A 26,254-nucleotide genomic window follows, 5' to 3' on the forward strand; every position below is an offset into this window, starting at 1 on the left:
AAGAGTTACAAGATTGAATCCATGATTAGATGAATCAAACCATGAGAAGAATTGAATTAACATTCTGTCCCACGGGATTGAGTTACAGACTTTCTTTCTTTCTCTCCCTCCCTCTCTTCTCTCGGTCTCTCACGTGCACACAAAACGCACATATGCAAGCTCAGCTGCACACAAGCACACTCTCTCTCACGCGTAAACACACACACGCTCACGCACTCTCTCTCTCTCCACTCCCTCTCCTCTCAATTAAATTTCAAATCAATTTTCAATTGAAGGGCTTTATTAGCATGGGAAACATATGTTTACATTGCCAAAGCAAGTGAAATAGATAATAAACAAAAGTTAAAGAAACAAAAAATTAACAGTAAACATTAAGTTCCAAAATAATAAAGACTATTCAAATGTCATATTATGTATATATACAGTACCTTGCGAAAGTATTCGGCCCCCTTGAACTTTGCGACCTTTTGCCACATTTCAGGCTTCAAACACAAAGATATAAAACTGTATTTTTTTGTGACGAATCAACAACAAGTGGGACACAATCATGAAGTGGAACGACATTTATTGGATATTTCAAACCTTTTTAACAAATCAAAAACTGAAAAATTGGGCGTGCAAAATTATTCAGCCCCCTTAAGTTAATACTTTGTAGCGCCACCTTTTGCTACAGTTGTAAGTCGCTTGGGGTATGTCTCTATCAGTTTTGCACATCGAGAGACTGACATTTTTTCCCATTCCTCCTTGCAAAACAGCTTGAGCTCAGTGAGGTTGGATGGAGAGCATTTGTGAACAGCAGTTTTCAGTTCTTTCCACAGATTCTCGATTGGATTCACGTCTGGACTTTGCCCATTCTAACACCTGGATATGTTTATTTTTGAACCATTCCATTGTAGATTTTGCTTTATGTTTTGGATCATTGTCTTGTTGGAAGACAAATCTCCGTCCCAGTCTCAGGTCTTTTGCAGACTCCACCATCAGGTTTTCTTCCAGAATGGTCCTGTATTTGGCTCCATCCATCTTCCCATCAATTTTAACCATCTTCCCTGTCCCTGCTGAAGAAAAGCAGGCCCAAACCATGATGCTGCCACCACCATGTTTGACAGTGGGGATGGTGTGTTCAGGGTGATGAGCTGTGTTGCTTTTACGCCAAACATAACATTTTGCATTGTTGCCAAAAAGTTCAATTTTGGTTTCATCTGACCAGAGCACCTTCTTCCACATGTTTGGTGTGTCTCCCAGGTGGCTTGTGGCAAACTTTAAACAACACTTTTTATGGATATCTTTAAGAAATGGCTTTCTTCTTGCCACTCTTCCATAAAGGCCAGATTTGTGCAATATACGACTGATTGTTGTCCTATGGACAGAGTCTCCCACCTCAGCTGTAGATCTCTGCAGTTCATCCAGAGTGATCATGGGCCTCTTGGCTGCATCTCTGATCAGTCTTCTCCTTGTATGAGCTGAAAGTTTAGAGGGACGGCCAGGTCTTGGTAGATTTGCAGTGGTCTGATACTCCTTCCATTTCAATATTATCGCTTGCACAGTGCCCCTTGGGATGTTTAAAGCTTGGGAAATCTTTTTGTATCCAAATCCGGCTTTAAACTTCTTCACAACAGTATCCCGGACCTGCCTGGTGTGTTCCTTGTTCTTCATGATGCTCTCTGCGCTTTTAACGGACCTCTGAGACTATCACAGTGCAGGTGCATTTATACGGAGACTTGATTTACACACAGGTGGATTGTATTTATCATCATTAGTCATTTAGGTCAACATTGGATCATTCAGAGATCCTCACTGAACTTCTGGAGAGAGTTTGCTGCACTGAAAGTAAAGGGGCTGAATAATTTTGCACGGCCAATTTTTCAGTTTTTGATTTGTTAAAAACGTTTGAAATATCCAATAAATGTCGTTCCACTTCATGATTGTGTCCCACTTGTTGTTGATTCTTCACAAACAAATACAGTTTTATATCTTTATGTTTGAAGCCTGAAATGTGGCAAAAGTTCGCAAAGTTCAAGGGGGCCGAATACTTTTGCAAGGCACTGTATATATATATATATATATAGTAGAGTTCGACTGATTAATCGGAATGGCCGATTAATTAGGGCCGATTTCAAGTTTTCTTAACAATTGGAAATCGGTATTTTTGGGCGCTTATTTGCCGATTTTTTCCATTACATTTTTTTATACCATTATTTAACTAGGCAAGTCAGTAAAGAACACATTCTTATTTTCAATGACGGCCTAGGAACGGTGGGTTAACTGCCTCGTTCAGGGGCAGAACGACAGATTTTCACCTTGTCAGCTCGGGGGATCCAATCTTGCAACCCTACAGTTAACTAGTCCAACGCAATAACGACCTGCCTCTCTCTCGTTGCACTCCACAAGTAGACTGCCTGTTACGCGAATGCAGTAAGCCAAGGTAAGTTGCTAACTAGCATTAAACTTTTCTTATAAAAAGCAATCAATCATAATCACTAGTTAACTACACATGGTTGATGATATTACTAGATATTATCTAGCGTGTCCTGCGTTGCATATAATCTGACTGAGCATACAAGTATCTAAGTATCTGACTGAGCAGTGGTAGGCAGAAGCAGGCGCATAAACATTCATTCAAACAGCACTTTCGTGTGTTTTGCCAGCAGCTCATCGTTGTGCGTTAAGCATTGCGCTGTTTATGACTTCAAGCCTATCAACTCCCGAGATGAGGCTGGTGTAACCGATGTAAAATGGCTAGCTAGTTAGCGCACGCTAATAGCGTTTCAAACGTCACTCGCTCTGAGCCTGTGGTTGTTTCCCTTGCTCTGCATGGGTAACGCTGCTTCGAGTGTGGCTGTTGTCGATGTGTTCCTGGTTCGAGCCCAGGGGCGAGGAGAGGGACGGAAGCTATTCTGTTACACTGGCAATACTAAAGTGCTTATAAGAACATCCAATAGTCAAAGGTTAATGAAATACAAATGATATAGAGGGAAATAGTCCTATAATATCTACAACCTAAACCTTTTTACCTAGGAATATTGAAGACTCATGTTAAAAGGAACCACCAGCTTTCATATGTTCTCATGTTCTGAGCAAGGAACTGAAACGTTAGCTTTCTTACATGGCACATATTGCACTTTTACTTTCTTCTCCAACACTTTGTTTTTGCATTATTTAAACCAAATTGAACATGTTTCATTATTTACTTGAGGCTAAATTTATTTTATTGATGTATTATATTAAGTTAAAATAAGTGTTCATTCAGTATTGTTGTAATTGTCATTATTACAAATGAATTGAAAAAAAAAAAATTGGCCAATTAATCGGTATCGGCTTTTTTGGTCCTCCAATAATCGGTATCGGATCAGCGTTGAAAAATAATCATCGGTCGACCTCGAATATACAGTCCTGTAATGATGAGCAAATAGTTAAAATATGAAAGGGAAAATAAATAACCATAAATATAGGTTGTATTTATATTGGTGTTTGTTCTTCACTTGTTGCCCTTTTCTTGTGGCAACAGGTCACAAATATTGCTGCTGTGATGACACACTGTGGTATTTCACCCAATAGATATCAGAGTTTAGCTAAATGGGATTGTTTTCTAATTCTTTGTGGGTCTGTGTAATCGGAGGGAAATATGTGTCTCTAATATGATCATACATTTGGCAGGAGGTTAGGAAGTGCAGCTCAGTTTCCACCTCATTTTGTGGGCAGTGTGCACATAGTCTTCTCTTGAGAGCCAGGTCTGCCTTAGGCGGGCTTTCTCAATAGCAAGGCTATGTATGTACATAGACAAAGATTTCCTTAAGTTTGGGTCAGTCACAGTGGTCAGGTATACTACCACTGTGTACTCTCTGTTTTAGGGCCAAATAGCATTCCAGTTTGCTCTCTGTTTTGGTAAATTCGTTCCAATGTGTCAAGTAATTATCTTTTTTCCCTCTAATGATTTGGTTGGGTCTAATTGTGTTGCTGTTCTGGGGCTCTGTGGGGTGTGTTTGTGAACAGAGCCCCAGGACTAGCTTGCATAGAGGACAGGTTTATCTCTCTGTAGGTGATAGCTTTGTTATGGAAGGTTTGGGAATTGCTTCCTTTTAAGTGGTTGTAGAATTTAACAGCTCTTTTCTGGATTTTGATCATTAGCGGGTATCGGCCTAATTTTACTCTACGTGCATTATTTGGTGTTTTACGTTGTACACAGAGGATATTTTTGCAGAATTCTGCATGCAGAGTCTCAATTTGGTGTTTGTCCCATTTTGTTTGTCCCAGTTGGTGAGCGTACTCCAGACTTCACAACCATAAAGGGGAATGGGTTCTATATCTGATTCAAGTATTTTTATGTCAGATCCTAATTGGTAAGTCAAATTTTATGTTCCTTTTGATGGCATAGAAGGCCCTTCTTGCCTTGTCTCTCAGATCGCTCACAGCTTTGTGGAAGTTACCTGTGGCGCTGATGTTTAGGCCGAGGTACATATAGTTTTTTGTGTGCTCTAGAGCAACGGTGTCTAGATGGAATTTGTATTTGTGGTCCTGGGAATTGGACCTTTGTCAGGGCATATTTACTTCCACAAGGCAACAACACATTCCTGGGAACACATACTTAAATAGCCATTCTCTGTCTTCCAGCTCGCACACACACACACACACACACACACACACACACACACACACACACACACACACACACAATCTTCTGTAAGCTGTGACGGTGTGGTGTCTGGTGTGTTTCCGTATGCAGTGATGCTGCTACAGTAGGATGTGAGTGAGACTACGGGTGGCTAATTTGATCACTTCCTTCTAGCCAGCATGTGCTGCAAGTCTTTCACCTCAGCCTCACCATCAAACATTACTTGTCACCATAAGAGCATGAAAACAGGTGCACATGCACACACAGTCTGTATATGCGTCCCAAATGGCACTCTGCTATTGACCAGGTCCTATAGGGTACCACCCCAAACTATTGCACAATAAAGGGAATGGGGTGCCATTTGGGTCACAGTCAAGATCCACCTCTTCATAGCGACAATACAATAGGGGAAATGTACGCAAAATTGTGTTCACGCTGGTCGTCATCATTTGCATTTGTAAAGTTCTCGCCCCATCGCCATCTCTCTCTCTCTTTCCTTCCCATCTCTCCCCCTCCTTCCCTTTCTTTACATTTCTCTCTCCTCACCTGTCTCTCTCTCCCCCTCCTTCCCATCTCTCCCCCTCCTTCCCTTTCTTTACATTTCTCTCTCCTCACCTGTCTCTCTCTCTTTCCTTCCCATCTCTCCCCCTCCTTCCCTTTCTTTACATTTCTCTCTCCTCACCTGTCTCTCTCTCCCCTTCCTTCCCATCTCTCCCCCTCCTTCCCTTTCTTTACATTTCTCTCTCCTCACCTGTCTCTCTCTCCCCTTCCTTCCCATCTCTCCCCCTCCTTCCCTTTCTTTACATTTCTCTCTCCTCACCTGTCTCTCTCTCCCCTTCCTTCCCATCTCTCCCCCTCCTTCCTTTCTTTACATTTCTTTCTCCTTCCATCTCTCTCAATCTCTCCCCCTCTCCTTCCCGCTCTCTCTCTTGCCCCAACCTTTACTCTCTTCCTCCCCCTCCTTCCCTCTGGCCCTTTCCTCCTCCTTCCCTCTCTCACCCCTCCCCCTCCTTCCATCTTTTTCCCCATTCTTCCCTCCCTCTCACTCTCTCGTCCCCTCCTTCCCTCTCGTCCCACTCCATCGCCCCAAATGTTCCTCTCTTCCTCCCTCCCTCTCCTTCCCTCTCTCGCCTCCTCCCCCTTCTTCACTCTTTCACCCCCACATTCCCTCTCTCCCCCTCCTTCCATCCCTCCCCCTCTCCCTCACCCCCTCCTTCCCTCTCTTTCCCCATCCTTCCCCTCTCTCTCCCTCCCCCTCTCTCACCCCTCCTTCCCTCTTCTCGCCCCCTCCTTCCTTCCCTCTCTCGCACCCTCCTCCGCTCTCTCTCTCCCTCTCTCTCTCACCCCCTCACACATCCTCCCTCTCACCCTCTCGCACATTTCCTCTCACTCTCCCACTCTCACACCCTCCTTCGCCCACCCGCCCCCTTTCTCTCTCTCTCTCTCTCTCTCTCTCTCACTCTCTCTTTCTAATTCAATTTAAGGGCTTTATTGGCACTCTCTGTTTACGGCCAAATAGCATTCTAGTTTGCTCTGTTTTTTTGTTAATTTTTCCAATGTGTCAAGTAATTATCTTTTTGTTTCCTCATGATTTGGTTGGGTCTAATTGTGTTGCTGTCCTGGGGCTCTGTGGGGTCTGTTTGTGTTTGTGAACAGAGCCCCAGGACCAGCTTTCTTAGGGGACACTTCTCCAGGTTCATCTCTCTGTAGGTGATGGCTTTGTTATGGAAGGTTTGGGAATCGTTTCCTTTTAGAGTGGTAGAATTTAACGTCTAATTTCTGGATTTTGATAATAAGTGGGCATCGGTGCTCTCTCTCTCTTTTCTCTCTCTCTCTCAAATGATTCATAATTAGCGGCCATTCTCTCTCTCATGATTCAGCTCCATAGATGAGCCCATTGGAAGCAGAAGTCCAGTCAAAGCCCCCCCCGCCTTCCAGATGCTGTTGATACCCACGGAGAGAAACATGATACAGCAGCAAGCTGCACAACTTTACTTCGCTTTCCCTCTCGTTCAGAAGGGGAGCAGTAACGCCCAGACATGGGTAAAGAATACATGCTCGTCACTTTCTCATATATGGGCCAAGGAGGAGTGAGTGAGTGATTGAATGCATCAGTCTGTCTCTCTCTCTCTCAATCATAGAGCTAGCTGGAAACTATCCCTCTCTCTCACACGCACGTGCGCACGTACACACACGCTCGCAGGCACACAGAAACACACACAGCTCCTGGAGGAACAGAACACATCTGTGCTCCTGATGTCACTGCCTTATGGCCTCATGATGTTGACCTCTGTGTTGAGGATAAGTAAACTAACAACTACATGTAGTCCTGACCCTTACCCACACAACCACCACACCAAGCCTAGCTGTCTGCCAGCCAGCCAGCCAGCCTGAATGTGGAGTCAGCCCTGCTCCATAGCCCTCCCCTGCACCAAAGCTCAGTCACACAACTAAGCATGGAGCTCACACACACGCACACCCACACCCAAACCCACATACACACACAAACGCATGTGCGTGCGTGCACACACACACATACACACTCACCTGTCTGACCAGCAGACACTCGGCCTGGAGCTCGGCCCCCTGGGGCACAGTGGACTGCAGTGTCCGTCTTTCCAGAGGCACTGTGGACACCTGGGAGACAGAGGGGGAGGAGAAATCATTGGGGGTGAACCATCAAGGCGGGAGGGACAGTTTGATGTCAGGTAAAAGGTTGTCTCTGAAAGACTGTCAGGGTGGAGGGGGTGTGGACTTGACATCTCAGCCTTTTCCCCGTAGAACCAAATTCACTAGCTGGCCAGAGGTCAAAGTTCACGCGATAGCTGGTTTTATGATTACTGAGATTAGGTAAAAGATGACACATGCAGAGTGGGATAGGATACATGTGCAGGTTTGAACATGAAAATGCTTGAGGGGGACATAGGACATCTAAGGATACAGTCGTTACCACCAGGATGTACAGTCAGATCACTGAGCCCTATTCCAGTGCGTCAGCACTTGATGAATAACATCTGACCAAGAGCTCTGTTGCTGTTATAATTCAATCATAAATAGTGAGGTAAAAAACAGCACATGGCTCAAATATATCATCCATACCTAGCAGTAAAGATTTTTGGGAGAAATACTGCTCTCACTGATGGCACCGTATTCCCTATGTAGTGTATTACTTGTGACCAGGGCCAAGTAGTGCACTATATTATAGGGGGATAGGGTGCCATTTGGGACGCAACACACAGAGGACAGCCAATTCCGCTCCCGCTCTGATCAACGCTTGGTTCTGATTTACTGGGTCTGCAGTCAGCTGTTTAAAACACAGCACACTCACAGGAAGGAAGGTGTTCCAAAACATTATTAGGTTATGGAAGCGAATTAGGTTTGTCCATTAGCTAATGAATTGGAATTTCCATTAGGTTGAGAGACCGCAAATGAAACAGGGACTGTTTGGTTCCCGGGCCTGTGCGTGTGTGTGTGTGTGTGTATGTGTGTGTGTGTGTGTGTGTGTGTGCACCACGGTAGCAGAGTCAGGCATTTAAAAATCAACTCAAAGATCGAGAGCCGAGTCATTTCCCTAAAACCAATTAAAACCGGTTAATGTGAAGTGGCGGTCTTAAGGAGTCACATTAGCGCACTAATTAAGTCACTAATGAGCAAACAGCCACAGGACATTGTCGGAGCAGAAGCACTAGGGGAATGAGGGGTTCAGAATGCAAGTGTGTCTGCCTGTCTGTCTGTCTTGTCGAAAAACATTGGAGCCAGACACACGCACACACAGTCAGACACACACACACCCCTCCCCCCCACACACACAGAGACATGCTCGTACCCACCGTGAAGTCGTTGTCGGGGAAGAGGAGCAGCTCGCTGAGGGAGTCTTCCTTCAGCTCATCTCCCAGGTCACAGATCACAGCCTCATAGTCCAGAGGGTCTACCAGCTTGGGTTTCTCCTGCTGGAACACACACATTTTACATTACTTATCCCATATGGAAGTGAAATAAACACTTGGGTACTACTTGGGGAAACACAGATGAGAAAGCGGCGGATGCAGGATTCAAATCCCGGTCCAAACACACACACACACACACTATCAGAATCGCGCAGTCAACCATACATATGATGACCACTGTAACAGTCACACCATGGAATATCCAACATATTCAACTATTAGGTCACACAGAAAAGTCTTCTACGTCTAGGACTTATCCTGCTGTAACACACTGCGAGACAGACAGACAGGCGCACAGGCAGCGACACCACGCTAACATTTTTCTTCTATACCATTCTACAATCCTGACTTATAAACCTCTCTGAACTGCGCTGATACCCAAAACACTCAGCAGTCACGTCATATACACTGAGAAAAGTCAGCCAGTCAACAAGTGTTCTTGAAACCGAACACGAGACAAATGGTGTAGCTAGGCAAATAGTCTAAACCCCAGGACATCTGTTTATCTTTCACCGGATGGGCATGAATCATTTTCTTTGCAAGGCATGAAGAAAAACAAACGAGCTAGAGCCACCACCTCACTTCCTGTGTTTAGACTGTCACCATTGGATCAGCTACGTAAACATCAAGTCTGTGTCCCAAATGGCACCCCATTCCCTACGGGCCCTGGCCAAGAGTAGTGCACTATATTAGGGGAAGAGGGTGCCATTTGGAACGCGGATCCCAGCCTAGAGGGGCGGGGAAGAGAGAAGTAAAATAGAGGATGAAGTGGGTTACATGTCATGTGCCAAACCAAACCAAAAACATGTCGAGGGAAACCGTTTTACTGACAGAGAACAATATATTACATTAGCTCAGAAAACATATTTAATGATAGGTTCAACCTCACCTATTACTTTTAGTTTCTGGTGCTGAGTAGTATTTCAGTCGATTACATCAGAGATTCAAGCTCTGAAATGACCGTAGGCTGATATAGTACAAAGCCAGAAGTTTTACAATACGTTTTAGGTTACGGGTTAGGCTGCACATCTGCACAGCAAATGGTCTCAACAATCCCATCCGGACAGAGCGTTTCACAGAAAGCGAAATGGACTGCACGTGATGAGACGAGGCTATTTCGGGTCCTCAAAGGAAAGCAGCACGTCTTATTCATCACCGCTAACACAAACTGCGGTCAGAGGGGTGGAAAACTGATGACCTGTGTTCTCTCTGTTGACACGCCCACTGCGGGATGTTTTCTCCTGCGTTCCGACCACGAGCCTCTGTTCAGTTAGACCAGGGGTGTATTCTTTAGTGCACATCGTAGCAAATCTTTTTTTTTTTTAAGGAAAAAGGGTTTCTAATCGGACAAGTTCAGCTAGGTCCCACACCATTTGCTTCAGTTTGATTCCTAGTGAACACACCCCTGACACACAAGGGAAAGCGGTGGAAGCAAGCAGTCAGTGAGGAATAAAAGCATGGCAAAGAACGTGACAAAAAAACAAAAGACTGCAAAACACCCAGAATCATAACAATCTTTTGTTGTGAGGAAGATCTTGTTGTGATTCCACTGTTAAAAAAATTAATTTAAAAAATGTTTGTTTAACTGTGCCCGACTGTTAGAGAGAATTACCGCTGAGGACAATTGAATTTGTCAACCTCACAGAATATCTACCAAGACAATATCTTTTGCCTGAGCGGCCTGCGGATAGTGGTCCAGCGGTTAGTGTGGCGTACCCAGCCCGGGACACACGTTTAGCCAACGCCACCAGTCGACATGGGTTTCCAATCTGCCTCCCAATCTATCCTACCTTTGATGTCTCCTCTAGCCCTCTTCACTGTCCAATCTCAATATAATAAATAAAACCGACAAAAATATATATCTAACGTCATATACCTGAAGGTGGTTTTCAGCCGAGATTTCAAAATGAACATAAAACAAATATTAACTTCCCTTTGTGTTTCCAGCCAGTAGGGATCTTACCACACAGACGGACCGGTGGCAGGGGCAGAGAAACACATTAACAACAGTCTTTCATACTCAGCATTCATTCACACTGTTGCCAAATCACTTGATCACCCTACTGAGCACCACTGTGGGTTTGGCCCATTCTGTTTTGATTTGACCTGACCAGAGGCACTGAGAGGTCAAATGGCACCCCCTTAGTTTTGGTCCCCTTTTATTCTGGTCAAAGGTAGTGCACTACAGAGGGAGTAGGGTGTCATTGAGACATAGACAAAACCGCTGGGGTAATTCCACAACAAAGTGGAAGGAAATAGGCACTACTTAGCCGATAACAGTCAGCCGAAGCAATCTTAGCGTCATATAGGGACGTTACCTTCCCTGACACCTGAAGTACTATTGGCTCAGTAACACAACAGCTCAGTAATGACTGGGACTATAGAGTGTGTTGTAGTGGGCGTTTTATCACATCTCAAAGCAGCTTGAGACATGCTACATGACACCTACACGTTTGGCACCGATATTCCCCCAGACAACATCTCACCAATACGGTTAAGATGTTGCAGAGCATTTGTACAAATCGGACGTACGTATAGAGGTGTAAAAGTCCCCTGCTGACAAACTCATAGCTCCAGTTGAAATGTTGTGAACATATAGATCCCATGCTGATTGTAGATTGTAGTCCTGTGTGGCTTAGTTGGTAGAGCTCAGCACTTGCAATGCCAGGATTGTGGGTTTGATTCCCATGGGGGACCAGTATGAATAAATAGGGATATTTATTTAAATGATCTGGATAAGAATGTCTGCTAAATGACTAAACTGTAAAGTGGCTTGCGAAAGTATTCACCCACCTTGGCATGTTTCCTATTTTATTGCCTTACAACCTAGAATTAAAATGTATTTTTGGATGGTTTGTATCATTCGATTTACACAACATGCCTACCACTTTGAAGATGGAAAATATTTTTCTTGTGAAACAAACAAACAAAAAAAAATCGGAAAACTTGAGCGTGAGTAAATATTTACCCCCCCCCCAAAGTCAATACTACAGCTGAAGTCTGAAGTTTACATACACTTAGGTTGGAGTCATTAAAACTCATTTTTTAACCACTCCACAAATTTCTTGTTAACAAACTATAGTTTTGGCAAGTCGGTTAGGACATCTACTTTGTGCATGACAAAAGTCATTTTTCCAACAATTGTTTACAGACAGATTATTTCACTCATAATTCACTGCATCACAATTCCAGTGGGTCAGAAGTTTACATACATTAAGTTGACTGTGCCTTTACACAGCTTGGAAAATTCCAGAAAATGATGTCATGGCTTTAGGCTAATTGACATAATTTCAGTCAACTGGAGGTGTATCTGTGGATGTATTTCAAGGCCTACCATCAAACTCAATGCCTCTTTGCTTGACATCATGGGAAAATCAAAAGTAATTAGCCAAGACCAAAATAAATTATAGACCTCAACAAGTCTGGTTCAAAATTCACCAAATTTATTGTGGGAAGCTTGTGGATGGCTACCCGAAACGCTTGCCCAAGTTAAACAATTTAAAGGCAATGCTACCAAATACTAATTGAGTGTATGTAAACTTCTGACCCACTGGGAATGTGATGAAAGAAATAAAAGCTGAAATAAATCACTCTACTATTATTCTGACATTTCACATTAAAATAAAGTGGTGATCCTAACTAACCTAAGACAGGTAGTTTTACTCGGATGAAATGTCAAAAACGGAGTTTAAATGTATTTGGCTAAGGTGTATGTAAACGTCCGAATTCAACAGTATGTATAGCCACCTTTTGCAGCAATTACAGCTGCAAGTCTCTTGGGGTATGTCTCTATAAGCTTGGCACATCTAGCCACTGGGATTGTTGCCCATTCTTCAAGGCAAAACTGCTCCAGCTCCTTCAAGTTGGATGGGTTCCGCTGGTGTACAGCAATCTTTAAGTCATTCCACAGATTCTCAATTGGATTGAGGTCTTGGCTTTCACTTGGCCATTCCAAGACATTTAAATGTTTCCCCTTAAACCACTCAAGTGTTGCTTTAGCAGTATGCTTAGGCTCATTGTCCTGCTGGAAGGTGAACCTCCGCCCCAGTCTCAAATCTCTGAAAGACAAACAGGTTTCCCTCAAGAATTTCCTTGTATTTATCGCCATCCATCATTCCTTCAATTCTGACCAGTACCTGCCGATGGAAAACATCCCCACAGCATGATGCTGCCACCACCATGCTTCACTATGGGGATGGTATTCTCGGGGTGATGAGAGGTGTTGGGTTTGCGCCAGACATAGCATTTTCCTTGATGGTCAAAAAGCTAAATTTTAGTCCCCAACCCTGATCTGTACTTCTCCAGAACTTTGTCCCTGACCTGTACGGAGAGCTCCTTGGTCTTTATGGTGCCGCTTGCTTAGTGGTGTTGCAGACTCTGGGGCCTTTCAGAACAGGTCTATATATACTGAGATCATGTGACATTTAAATAAAGTCCACCTGTGTGCAATCTAACTAATTATTTGACTTCTGAAGGTAATTGGTTGCATTAGATCTCATTTGGGGCTTCATAGCAAAGGGGGTGAATACATACGCATGCACCACTTTTCCATTATTTACTTATTTATTTTTTGAACAAGTCATTTTTTAAATTTCACTTAACCAATTTGAACTATTTTGTGTATGTCCATTACATGAAATCCAAATAAAAATCTATTTAAATGACAGGTTGTAATGCAACAAAATTGGAAAAAAGCCAAGGGAAATTAATACTTTTGTAAGGCACTGTAAATGGCCACTCCACTGGATAGAAACTCCGATACACATAGGGAGCAATACTATGTGTATCGGTGTATCAACACACCAATCAGATAGTCAAATAGAGAGTCACTGGCTAACTAGTATTAGGCTAAGGCTAGCAATGTCCAACTCCAACCTGTGCCATATCGGTTAGCCTCATTTTGACAGACAGATGCGGTGTAGAGTGAAGTTGCCGATAGAGACTTGGGTCAGTTTTGCCTTTTCACCCACTCATGAAGGTTAGGAATTGGAAGCTGATTCTAGATCTTTACCTAGGTGAACTTCACCCCAGATCGACAAGTGCAACAGAGAGGAAAAGGAAGCCCAGGGCAATAAAAACACAAAGATACGGCACTGCACGAGAGAGACAGCATACATACGACGCTCAGCCGGTTGAAATCGTTCCGCACACGCCTGCTCTTATCCCTGGTCTTCTTTCGGAACGTGATCTTACTCCTGAAGCTCATCCTGATTCAAAACAGGAGACTGCACACGGATGCCGATGACACGGGTAGAGACGGGGACACGGACAGGACATGTGTTCCAGCAGGCAGAAGCAGAAGGTCCATTGAAGGGTGTGTGAGACCTGTCGGAGCGGGTGGTGCCCAAGGAGGAAGTAGATGCTTGATGTCACACGGTGACAGAGGAGGTGCAGCAAGGGAAAACTGAGAAAAAAAATCCAACCACCAAATCTGTCTCTCTTCCGTTTCTCTCTGAAGACTCTCTCTATCTTTGTTCTTACTCTCACCACATTTTTGGGCTGGATGCCCGCTGGGGCCGCCCATGTGAAAATGTATGCAACCACTACTATAAGTCACCTTAGATAAAAAACATCTGATAAATGGCATTAATTCAATCATCATTATTAATATACTGTATTAGATACAGTAGCCATAGTAACATTACAGGGCAATACTTTGTAGTGGAAGTACAGCTCTGTAATACTGACACTACAGTACGTAAGACACATTGGTCTAGACTAGACTGACATCTCCCCGCTACGTCACACAACTGAATTCTTACAAACTGCTGTTCTGACACTCAATTATGATCTCGTCTCCTTGGTTGTAATCAATGCCACACCCTCTCACTCTCTTTCTAATCAAAGACACGCATGCACACTCACAGGCAGGGCCTATACGTGTGCATCCGATGTGTGTAAACTACAACTTCCTTTATTTGCCAGAGAGGGGGTGTATTTATAAACCAAGACCAATAAGTGCATGCGAGGACACACATTTACATTTGAGTTATTTAGCAGACGCTCTTATCCAGAGCGACTTACAGGAGTTAAGTGCCTTGCTCAAGGGCACATCGACATCATTTTCACCTAGCTAGCTCAGAGTTTCAAACCAGCAACCATTCGGTTTCTGGCCCAACGCTCTAAACCTCCAGGCTACTTCCTTCAGAAAGTACTCAATTTATTCCAAATGTTTTGTTTTACAGCCTGAATTAAAAATGGGTAAGACTCGGTTGTTGATCATTGCTAGACAACCATTTCCAGGTCTTGCCATAGATTTTCAAGCAGATTTAAGTCAAAACTATAACTCAGCCACTCAGGACATTCACTGCCTTCTTGGCAAGCAACTCCAGCGTAGATTTGGCCTTTCACCCTACTGAAAGGTGAATTAATCTCCCAGTGTCTGGTGGAAAGCAGACTGAAACAGGTTTTCCTCTTGGATTTAACCTGTGCTTAGCACCATTCAATTTGTTTTAATGCTTAACGATTACAAGCATACCTACCCATAACAAGATGCAGCCTCTACTGTGGTTGAAAATATGGAGAGTGGTACTCAGTAATTGCTGTATTGGATTTGCCTCAAACTTAACACTTTGTATTCAGGCCAAAAAGTTAATTATGTTGCCACATTTTTTGCAGTATTACTTTAGTGCCTTGTTGCAAAGAGGAAGCATGCTTTGGAATATTTTATTCTATACAGGCTTCCTTCTTTTCACTCTGTCGTTTAGGTTAGTATTGTGGAGTAAGTACAATGTTGTTGATCCATCCTCAGTTTTATCCTATCACAGCCATTAAACTCTAATTGTTTTAAAGTCACCATTGGCCTCATGGTGAAATCCCTGAGCGGCTTCTTTCCTCTTCGGCAACTGAGTTAGGAAGGACACCTGTATCTTTACTGTGACTGGGTGTATTGATACACCATCCAAAGTGTAATTAATAACATCACCATGCTGAAAGGGATATTGAATGTTTGCTTTTTTATTTCTTACCTATCTACCAATAGCTGTCCTTCTTTGCTAGGCATTGGAAAAGCTCACTGGTCTGTGTGGTTGAATGTGTTTGAAATTCACGGACCTTACAGATAATTTTATGTGTGGGGTACAGAGATGAGGTAGTCATTCAAAAATGTTTAACACTATTATTGCACACAGAGTGAGTCTATGCAACTTATGTGACTTGTTGAGCAAATGTGTACTCCTGAACTTATTTAGGCTTGCCTAAATACTTGAATACTTACTGATTCAAGACATTTCAGCTTTTCCTTTTTTATTAATTTGTAAAAGAAATCCATTTTAAATTCAGACTGTAACACAACAAAATGTGGAAAAAGTCAAGGGGTGCGATTACTTTCTGAAGCACTGTACATACATACAGTCCCTGTCAAAGGTTTGGACACACCTACTCATTCAAGGGTTTTTCTTTATTTTTACTATGTTCTACATTGTAGAATAATAGTGAAGACATCAAAACTATGAAATAACACATATGGAATCATGTAGTAACCAAAAAAGTGTTAAACAAATCAAAATATATTTATATTTGAGATTCTTCAAAGTAGCCACCCTTTGCCTTGATGACAGCTTTGCACACTCTTGACATTCTCTCAACCAGTTTCATGAGGTAGTCACCTGGAAAGCAGAAATCATGAGGTAGTCACCTGGAATGCAGGGGGTAGTGTGTCCAAACTTTTGACTGGTACTGTACATACATGCAAGCACGAACGCGCGCACACTACCCCCAGCCCCCCATCCATCCACACACACACACACACTACCCTTGATGAAATTTCATTGCAGAACTGAGAGCTGTCAGCTGCCAACCTGTTTGAGGAACTGACCCTGTTGCGTCACAGCCTCTGAGCCTTTGTCCCACGCCCTACATGGTGTACTACTGTAATTTTGACCAGGGCTCGATCAAAAGTAGTGCACTATATAGAGAATAGGGTGCCATTTGGGAAGCAACCGGAGTCTGAGTGCTGTTAACCTGATTACATAAGCCACTGTAAGATCTTATGTTATTGATCATTTAAAAAGGGGAGAAAATGCAATCGATTTTACTCTCTCCATCCATTGGTGGTCAATACAACACCGGGGAAAAGCACCAAAAATACACCACCAAGAGTTTAAAACTGTAATGCAGCATGACTTTGACACAAACCAACACATGAGAAGAATGATGCTGATAGGGGTTACAGGAAGAGTCATTGACCGACACTGAATGGGAGAGAGGAGACGAGGGTTACATCCAAAATGGCACCCTATTCAATATATAGTGCATTACTTTTGACGAGGGCCAATAGGACTCTAGACAAAAGTAGTGCACTATATAGGGAATAATAGGGTGCCATTTGGGACACACACCTCGACCACTCTCCAGGCATATGTTAGTATAGGGCTATTGCCATTAGATTTCAGTTTTTCACATTTTGATGCCAAAACTCCGGCGCTCGACTCTACTAGCAACTGGTCCTGGCATCATCATTACACACACCTGCTCCCCATCGTTACACACACCTGGGCATCATCATCACCATGATTCATCTCCCTTTATGTAGCACTCAGTAGCCTCAGTCATCAGGCAGTTTTGGTTTTGGTCAGTACGCTTCTCCTGTTATTGTTTATCTGCCTTTCTTATCACTAAACTCACCTTCTGCACCTGGTTCTTGACTCCAAGCATATAGAGAACCTGTCAAAGTTATTTTACCATTTTCTACAGTGTAGAATAATAGTGAAGACATCAAAACTATGTAATAACACATATGGAATCATGTAGTAACCAATAAAGTGTTAAACGAATTCAAATATATTTGGGATTTTAGATTCTTCAAAGTAGCCACCTTTTGATGACAGCTTTGCAAACTCTTGGCATTCTCTCAACCAGCTTCACCTTAAATGCTTTTCCAACAGTCTTGAAGGAGTTCCCACATATGCTGAGCACTTGTTGGCTGCTTTTCCTTCACTCTGCGGTCCGACTCATCCCAAACCATCTCAATTGGGTTGAGGTCAGGTGATTGTGGAGGCCAAGGTCATCTGATGCAGCACTCCATCACTCTCCTTGTTGGTCAAATAGCCCTTACACATCCTGGAGGTGTGTTGGGTCATTGTCCTGTTGAAAAACAAATGATAGTCCTACTAAGTGCAAACCAGATGGGATGGTGTATCACTGCAAAATGCTGTTAACCATGCTGGTTAAGTGTGCCTTGAATTCTAAATCAATCAGACAGATTTACCTGGAAAGCACCCCCACACCATCACACCTCATCCTCCATGCTTTACGGTGGGAATCACACATGCGGAGACCATCCGTTCACCTACTCTGCTTCTCACAAAGACACGGCGGTTGGAACCAAAAAGCTCAAATTGGACTCAGACCAAAGGACAGATTTCCACCAGTCTAATGTCCATTGCTCGTATCTCTTCACCCAAACAAGTCTCTTCTTCTTATTGGTGTCCTTTAGTAGTGGTTTCTTCGCACCAATTTGACCATGAAGGCCTGATTAATGCAGTCTCCTCTGAACAGTTGATGTTGAGGTCTGTCTGTTACTTGAATTCTGTGAAGCATTTATTTGGGCTGCAATTTCTGAGGCTAGTAACTCTAATTAACTTATCCTCTGCAGCAGGTAACTCTGGGTCTTCCTTTCCTGTGGCGGTCCTCGTGAGAGCCAGTTTCATCATAGCGCTTGATGGTTTTTGCGACTGCACTTGAAGAAACTTTAAAAGTTCTTGACATTTTCCAGACTGACTGACCTTCATGTCTTAAAGTAATGGACTGTTGTTTCTCTATGCTTATTTAAGATGTTCTTGTCATAATATGGACTTGGTCTTTTACCAAATAGGGCTATCTTCTGTATACCACTCCTACCTTGTCACAACACAACTGATTGGCTCAAACGCATTAAGAAGGAAATAAATTCCCCACAAATGTAACTTTTAACAAATCACACCTATTAATTGAAATGTACTACTTTGAAGAATCAAAAATATAAAATATTTTTTTATTTGTTTAACACTTGTTAGGTTTCTACATGATTCCATGTGTTATTTCATAGTTTTGATGTCTTCTTCGGGATCGGTGTCCCTTCCACAGGACGGTTGAGCTAACGTAGGCTAATGCGATTAACATGAGGTTGTAATTAACAATAACATTTCCCAGGACATAGACATATCTGATATTGGCAGAAAGCTTAAGTTATTGTTAATCTAACTGCACTGTCCAATTTACAGTAGCTATTACAGTGAAATAATACCATGCTATTGTTTGAGGAGAGTGCACAATTTTGAACATGCAAAGTTATTCATAAACAATTTAGGCAAATTTGGGCAGTCTTGATACAAAATTTTGAACAGAAATGCAATAGTTCATTGGATCGGTAAAAAAAATTGCACATACACTGACGCTATTTAGTGGCCAAAATCTAAATTGCACCTGGGCTGGAATAATACATTATGGCCTTTCTCTTGCATTTCAACGATGGTACAATTTTTTTTTCAAAAGAACGATTGTTTTTCACTTTGTATTATCTTTTACCAGATCTATTGTGTTATATTCTACTACATTAATTTCACATTTCCATAATCTTAAGTGTTTCCTTTCAAATGGTGCCAAGAATATGCATATCCTTGCTTCAGGGCCTGAGCTACAGGCAGTTAGATTTGGGTATGTCATTTTAGGCAAATATTGAAAAAAGGGGGATAATCCTTAAGAGGATGTAGAAAATAGTTGTAAAAAATTAAAAAAACTGGAATCTGTACGTGTGTCCAAACTTGACTGGTACTGTACGTTACAATCACTAAAAAGATAAAAGGTTACGTTTGACATCACTTGAAAGCTTACAAATCAGGGTTGTAAAGCTATTTTATAATTTCTAGATTTAATTACGAAACATTTGTATATATTTTTTTGCTTTAACCACCAATGATCTAAAAACGTGTAAAACATATATTTTTTAATCCATTTTCACTTATGTTGTAGCTTAGATCCTATTTGACATAATCTGAGGTGTTCGTGTTGTGTCCGCCATCGGTTGAGACATGGCATGTTCCTGAATAAAGGGTGCGTTTCATGTTTTGGCTGATAAATGTAGCTACTAAACATTACAATTACAAACTTTACAAACTTCCAAATCATTACAAACTTTCAAATCAAATCAAAGTTTATCACATGCACAGACCTTACCGTGAAATGCTTACTTTACAAGCCCTTAACTATCAATTCAGGTCAAGGAATAGAGCTAATAAAAACTTTACTAAATAAAGTACAAAATAAAATACAAAAAGTAACACAATAATATAACAATACCGAGTCAATGTGTGTGTGTGTGTGGGGGGGGACAGGTTTGTCAAGGTAATCTGTACATGTAGGTAGGGGTAAAGTGACTATGTATAGACAAACAGCGAGTTGCAGCAGTGTAAAAACAAAGGGGGGGTGTCAATGTAAGTAGTCCGGGTGGCCATTTGATTAATTGTTCAGCTGTCTTATGGCTTGGGGGTAGAAGACGGTTGGATGCTGAGCAGTTGCAATTCCAGGTGGTGATGCAACCAGTTAGGATGCTCTTGATGGTGCAGCTGTAATTAGTACCACAAAGATGGTTGGAGGTCCAACCATCTTCCATAGATAATAATAAAAATATAGATAATAGAAAATACATATTTGTGGTAGTAACTAAAAGCTCAAATTTAAATTACATTTGAATGTCAATGGTGTAACAGCTAAATGCAAGTCCATTCTATGGATTCTATTTCTATGATTAAATTGACGCCTACCCTGTGTTCAAGAGTATGCTGTGTCTCAACCGATGGCTGGCACAACACAAACACCTCAGATTATGTAAACTAGGATCAAGCTACAGCATATGTGAAGAAAAAGAAAATCAGTTTACAAATGTTTTTATAATTGATGTTAAAGTTGTCACACACTCCATATGTTATGTACCCCTCTATCTTCTCTCTAGCTAGCCCCCTCCTCTTAGCAACAGTTAGACCACAAACCACTTTTCTCTGGCAGATCAGGGAAACAGTGTCACACACACACACACACACACACATACACACACAATGTGAGATGAATGATTGACACCTCTAAACTTCCAGTAAATGGTTTGCCTCCAATGCTCCTTATAGGACACATCACTGCACTCTATAGTCCTCTGTAAACTGGTCATCTCTGTATACATGACACGAAACCCACTGGTTGATGCTTATTTATAAAACCTTCCCCTCTATCTGAGATACTGTACCTACTGCCGCCCTCATCCTCCACATACAACACCCGTTCTGCCAGTCACATTCTGTTAAAGGTCCCCAAAGCACACACATCCCTGGGTCACTCCTCTTTACAGTTCGGTGCAGCTAGTGACTGGAAAGAGCTGCAACAAAACACTCAAACTGGACAGTTTTATCTCTTCATTCAAAGACTCAATCATGGACACTCTTACTGACACCTGTGGCTGCTTTGCCTGATGTATTGTTGTCTCCATCTTCTTGCCCTTTTCTGTTGTCTGTGCCCAATAATGTTCATACCATGTTTTGTGCTGCTACCATGTGCTGCTGCCATGTTGTGTTGCTACCATGTTGTGTTGTCATGTGTTGCTGTCATGTAGTGTCTCTCTTGTTGTGATGTGTGTTTTGTCTAACATTTTTATTTTAATCCCAGTCCCTCTCCCTGCAGGAGGCCTTTTGCCTTTTGATAGGGTATCATTGTAAATAAAAATGTGTTCTTAACTGACTTACCTAGTTAAATAAAAGGTTCAATAAAAAAATACAGAAATCTGTCACTTGAAATGAATTCATTAGGCCCTAATCTATGGCTTTGACCTGACTGGGAATACAGATATGCATGTGTTGGTCACAGATTTAAAGTGGAAGAGGGCTCAGAAAACCAGTAAGTATCTGGTGTGCCCAGCCATTTGCCTCATGCAGCGCAACACACCTCCTTCGCATTGAGTTGACCAGGCTGTTGATTGTGGCCTGTGGAATGTTGTCCCACTCTTCTTCAAAGGCTGTGCGAAGTTGCTGGATATTTGCGGGAACTGGAACACTCTGCGTACACGTCAATCCAGAGCATCCCAAACATGCTCAATGGTTGACATGTCTGGTGAGTATGTAGGCCATGGAAGAACTGTCCCATTTTCATCTTTCAGGAATTGTGTACAGATCCTTGTATTATCATGATGAAACATGAAGTGATGGGACAATGGGCCTCAGGATCTCAGCATCTCTGTGCATTCAAATTGCCATCGATAAAATGCAATTGTATTCGTTGTCCGTAACTTATGTCTGCCCATACCATAACCCCACCTCCATCATGGGGAACTCTGTTCACAATGTTAACATCAGCAAACTGCTCGCCCACACGAGGCCATACATGCTGTCTGCCAGCTGCCAGGTACAGTTGAAACCAGGATTCATCCATAACGAGCACACTTCTCCAGCAAGCCAGTGACCAAAGGCTTCGCTGAGACGGTTTCTGACAGTTTGTGCCGAAATGATTAGGTTGTGCAAACCCACAGTTTCATCAGCTGTCCGAGTGGCTGGTCTCAGACGATCCCGCCGATGAAAAAGCCTGATGTGGAGGTCCTGGGCTGCCGTGGTTACACGTGGTCATAATTTCAAATTCTCAGAAATTATGTTGTAGGCGGCTTATGGTAGCGAAATTAACATTAAAATCTCTGGCAACAGCTCTGGTGGACAATTGCACGCTCCCTCAAAACAGGAGACATCTGTGGTATTGGGTTGTGTGACAAAACTGCACATTTTAGAGTGGCCTTTTATTGGCCCCTGCACAAGGTACACCTGTGTAATGATCATGCTGTTTAATCAGCTTATTGGTATACCACACCTGTTAGGTGGATGGATTATCTTGGCAAAAGATAAATGCTCACTAACAGGGATGTAAACAAATTTGTGCACAAAAGTTGACAGAAATAAGCTTTATGTGCACATGGAACATTTCTGGGATCTTTTATTTCAGCTCATGAAACATGAGACCAACACTTTACAAGTTGCATTTATATTTTTGTTCAGTGTATTCCAAGTTCCATAATTGCTCAATATTTAGAAAATCTCAGTCAGTGTGTATCAACAGGCTCTGTTACATACCCCATTAAGTCCTTTAACGAGCTGCTAAAACACCTGCAGCCCATCAAACATCCAACCCCCCCCCCTATTCCGCTCCAGCTGTCTGGGCTGCTTCCATCCCTCCATCTCCCCCTCTTTCTTCTCCAGCCTCACTCACTTCCACATCCCACCAAACAACCCCATTCTCCCTATTTTCTCCCATTCTTTCCATCCACCCCTGTGCTGATTCTCAGTAAAACTGCAGCTGTGCAGGATCAAAATAGAACGAGCGCAGGCCTTAGAATTAGCAGCAACTGCTAATCAAACAGGGGCGTGAACGAGAGATGGAGAGAGAAAATGTAAGAGAAAGACCGAGAGAGCGAGAGAGAGAAAAAAATATAATGAGGGAGGGAGAGAGAAAATAGAGAGAAAGAGAGAGGATGCGAGAAAACACATGACAGAAGGAAATTGATGAAAAGGAGAGCTGACAAGGAAGGTCCAAGGCCATATAATATCTCAGAGTTTGACCACCAGTAGAAGCTGGTGAATGTCTATCGCAATTACAATCTCTGTTTACATCCAAAATGGCACCCTATCCTTTTATTGTGGACTACTTTTGACCAGGACCCATAGGGCTCTGGTCGAAAGTAGTGCACAGTACTATGTAGGAAATAGGTTGCTGTTTGGGAGGCAGTAATAGTCTGCTGTGTAATGGGAGCCAGAGTGTGTATGTTTCCTAGTGCTGAGACAGCACAGGACAGGGTCCAGGATCAGACTGCAGCTATCGCCATCTGGATCACATCTACTGCAGAGAGCGAGAGAGGGAGAAAGAGAGGGGGAGAGAGGGTGGGGAGAGAGAAAGAGAGAGGGGGAGATATGGGGGGAGGGGGGGGGATTGAGGGACAGAGAGAATGAGAGGGGGGAGATGTGGAAGAGAAAGAGAGGGCTAGAGAGTACAGAAAGTGATAATATCATACTCTTATGAACAGGGGAAGGAGGCAGATAAAAATATATATATATTATTGTCACCTAAGCCAGATAGGTGCTGTGAAATGCGTTGTTTTACAGGTTCAGCCATAGTAGTAAGGTTTCCCTTGAGAAAGTTAGGGTTAAGTGCTTTGCTTAAGGGTACATCAACAGATTCTTTACCTTGTCGGCTTGGGTGTTCAAACCAGCAACCTTTTGGTTACTGGCCCGACACTCTAACCACTAGGTTACCTGCCGAAAGAGGGAGGAGATAGAGAAGCAGAGATGAGGGAGAGGAATGGCAGGGACTGGAGTATACTGAACAAAAATATAAACACAACATGCAACCATTTCAATGATTTTACTGAGTTCCAGTTCATATAAGGAAATCGGTCTATTTAAATAAATGAATGTTGCCCTAATCTATGAATTTCACAAGACTGGGCAGGAGCGCAGGCATGGGTGGGCCTCGGAGAGCCCTCACCGACTTGGGGGCCAGGCCCACCCACTGGGGAGCCAGGCCCAGCCAATCAGAATTAGTTTTTCCCCACACAAGGGCTTTATTACAGACAGAAATACTCCTCAGTTTTATTAGCTGTCTGGGTGGCTGGTCTCAGACAATCCCGCAGGTGAAATAGTCGGATTTGGAGGTCCTGGGCAGGCATAGTTACACGTGACTTATGTGATAGTGACTTATGGTAGAGAAGTGAACATTAAATTATTTGGCAACAGCTTTGGTGGACATTCCTGCAATTGCACGCTCCCTCAAAACATGAGACATCTGTGGCATTGGGTCGTGTGGCAAAAATGCACATTTTATAGTGGCCTTTTATTGTCCCTAGCACAAGGTGCATCTGTGTAATTATCATGCTGTTTAATCAGCTTATTGATATGCCACACCAGTCAGGTGGATGGATTATCTTGGAAAAGGATAAATGCTCACTAACAGGGATGTAAACACATTTCTGCACAACATTTGAGAGAAATAAGCTTTTTCTGCGCATGTAAAATGTCTGGGATCTTTTTATTTCAGCTCATGAAACACACTTTACATGTTGCTTTTCTATTTTTGTTCAATATACAGTTTAGAGTCGGAAGTTCACATACACTTAGGTTGGAGTCATTAAAACTCATATTTCAACCACTCCACAAATTTCTTGTTAACAAACTATAGTTTTGGCAAGACGGTTAGGACATCTACTTCATGCATGACACAAGTCATTTTTCAAACAATTGTTTACAGACAGATTATTTCACTTACAATTCACTGTATCACAATTCCAGTGGGTCAGAAGTTTACATACGCTATGTTTACTGTGCCGTTATACAGCTTGGAAAATTCCAGAAAATGTCATGGCTTTAGAAGCTTCTGATAGTCTAATTGACATCATTTGAGTAAATTGGAGGTGCACCTGTGGATGTATTTCAAGGCCTACCTTCAAACTCAGTGCCTCTTTGCTTGACCTCATCGGAAAATCAAGAGAAATCAGCCAAGACCTCAGCAAAAAAATGGTTAGCCTCCACATGTCTGGTTCATCCTTGGGAACAATTTCCAAACGCCTGAAGGTACCACGTTCATCTGTACAAATAGTAGTATGCAATTATAAACACCAAAGGGACCATGCAGCCATCATACCGCTCAGGAAGAAGACGCGTTCTTTGGTACGAAAAGTGCAACTCAATCCCAGAACAACAGTAAAGGAGACCTTGTGAAGATGCTTGAGGAAACAAGTACAAAAGTATCTATATCCACAGCAAATCGAGTCCTATATCAACATAACCTGAAAGGCCGCTCAGCAAGGACGAAGCCACTGCTCCAAAACCGCCATAAAAAAGCCAGACTACGGTTTGCAACTGCACATGGGGACAAAGATCGTACTTTTTGGAGAAATGTCCTCTGGTCTGATGAAACAAAAATAGAAGTCTTTGGCCCACCATTGTTATGTTTGGAGGAAAAAAGGGGGATGCTTGCAAGCCGAAGAACACCATCCCAACCGTGGCAGTATCATGTTGTGGAGGTGCTTTGCTGCAGGAGGGACTGGTGCACTTCACAAATTAGATGACATCATGAGGGCGGAAAATTCTGTGGATATATTGAAGCAACATCTCAAGACATCGGTCAGGAAGTTAAGGCTTGGTCTCAAATGGGTCTTCCAAATGGACAATGACCCCAAGCCTACTTCCAAAGTTGTGGCAAGTTGGCTTAAGGACAACAAAGTCAAGGTATTGGAGTGGCCATCACAAAGCCCTGACCTAAATCCTATAGAGCATTTGTGGGCTGAACTGAAAAAGCGTGTGCGAGCAAGGATGCCTTAAAACCTGACTCAGTTACACCAGCTCTGTCAGGAGGAATGGGCCAAAATTCACCCAACATATTGTGGGAAGCTTGTGGAAGGCTACACAAAATGTTTTACCCACAAGTTAAACAATTTAAAGGCAATGCTACCAAATACTAATTAACTGTTTGTAAACTTCTGACCCACTGGGAATGTGATGAAAGAAATAAAAGCTGAAATAAATAATTCTCTCTACTATTATTCTGACATTTCACATTCTTAAAATAAAGTGGTGATCCTAACTGACCTAAACCAGTGAATCTTTAATATAATTAATGTCAGGAATTGTGAAAAACTGAGTTTAAATGTGTAAACTTCTGACTTCAACTGTAGCTGCATATTTTCTCTTGACACAATGGTCAG

At 42.6% G+C, this 26,254-nt stretch overlaps 1 protein-coding gene across 9 annotated transcripts in view; it reads right to left on the reverse strand.

The window, feature by feature from the left end:
• Positions 1 to 26,254, reverse strand: part of dock10 (dedicator of cytokinesis 10) — a 185,030-nt gene that overhangs the window by 95,886 nt on the left and 62,890 nt on the right. For 5 of the 9 annotated variants that reach the window (XM_024444380.2, XM_024444386.2, XM_024444385.2 and 2 more), the window contains exons 2-3: positions 8,440 to 8,559; positions 7,157 to 7,246 (exon numbers count right to left, since the gene is read on the reverse strand). In XM_024444380.2, coding sequence (XP_024300148.2) covers positions 7,157 to 7,246; positions 8,440 to 8,559 — 210 coding nt within the window. Of the gene's footprint in view, positions 1 to 7,156; positions 7,247 to 8,439; positions 8,560 to 13,675; positions 13,901 to 26,254 lie in introns of those variants that run through there. The other 4 variants (XM_024444381.2, XM_042297075.1, XM_024444383.2 and 1 more) reach the window with 3 other exon arrangements.

Source organism: Oncorhynchus tshawytscha, linkage group LG14, assembly GCF_018296145.1.
Source record: "Oncorhynchus tshawytscha isolate Ot180627B linkage group LG14, Otsh_v2.0, whole genome shotgun sequence".
Classification (NCBI taxonomy): domain Eukaryota; kingdom Metazoa; phylum Chordata; class Actinopteri; order Salmoniformes; family Salmonidae; genus Oncorhynchus; species Oncorhynchus tshawytscha.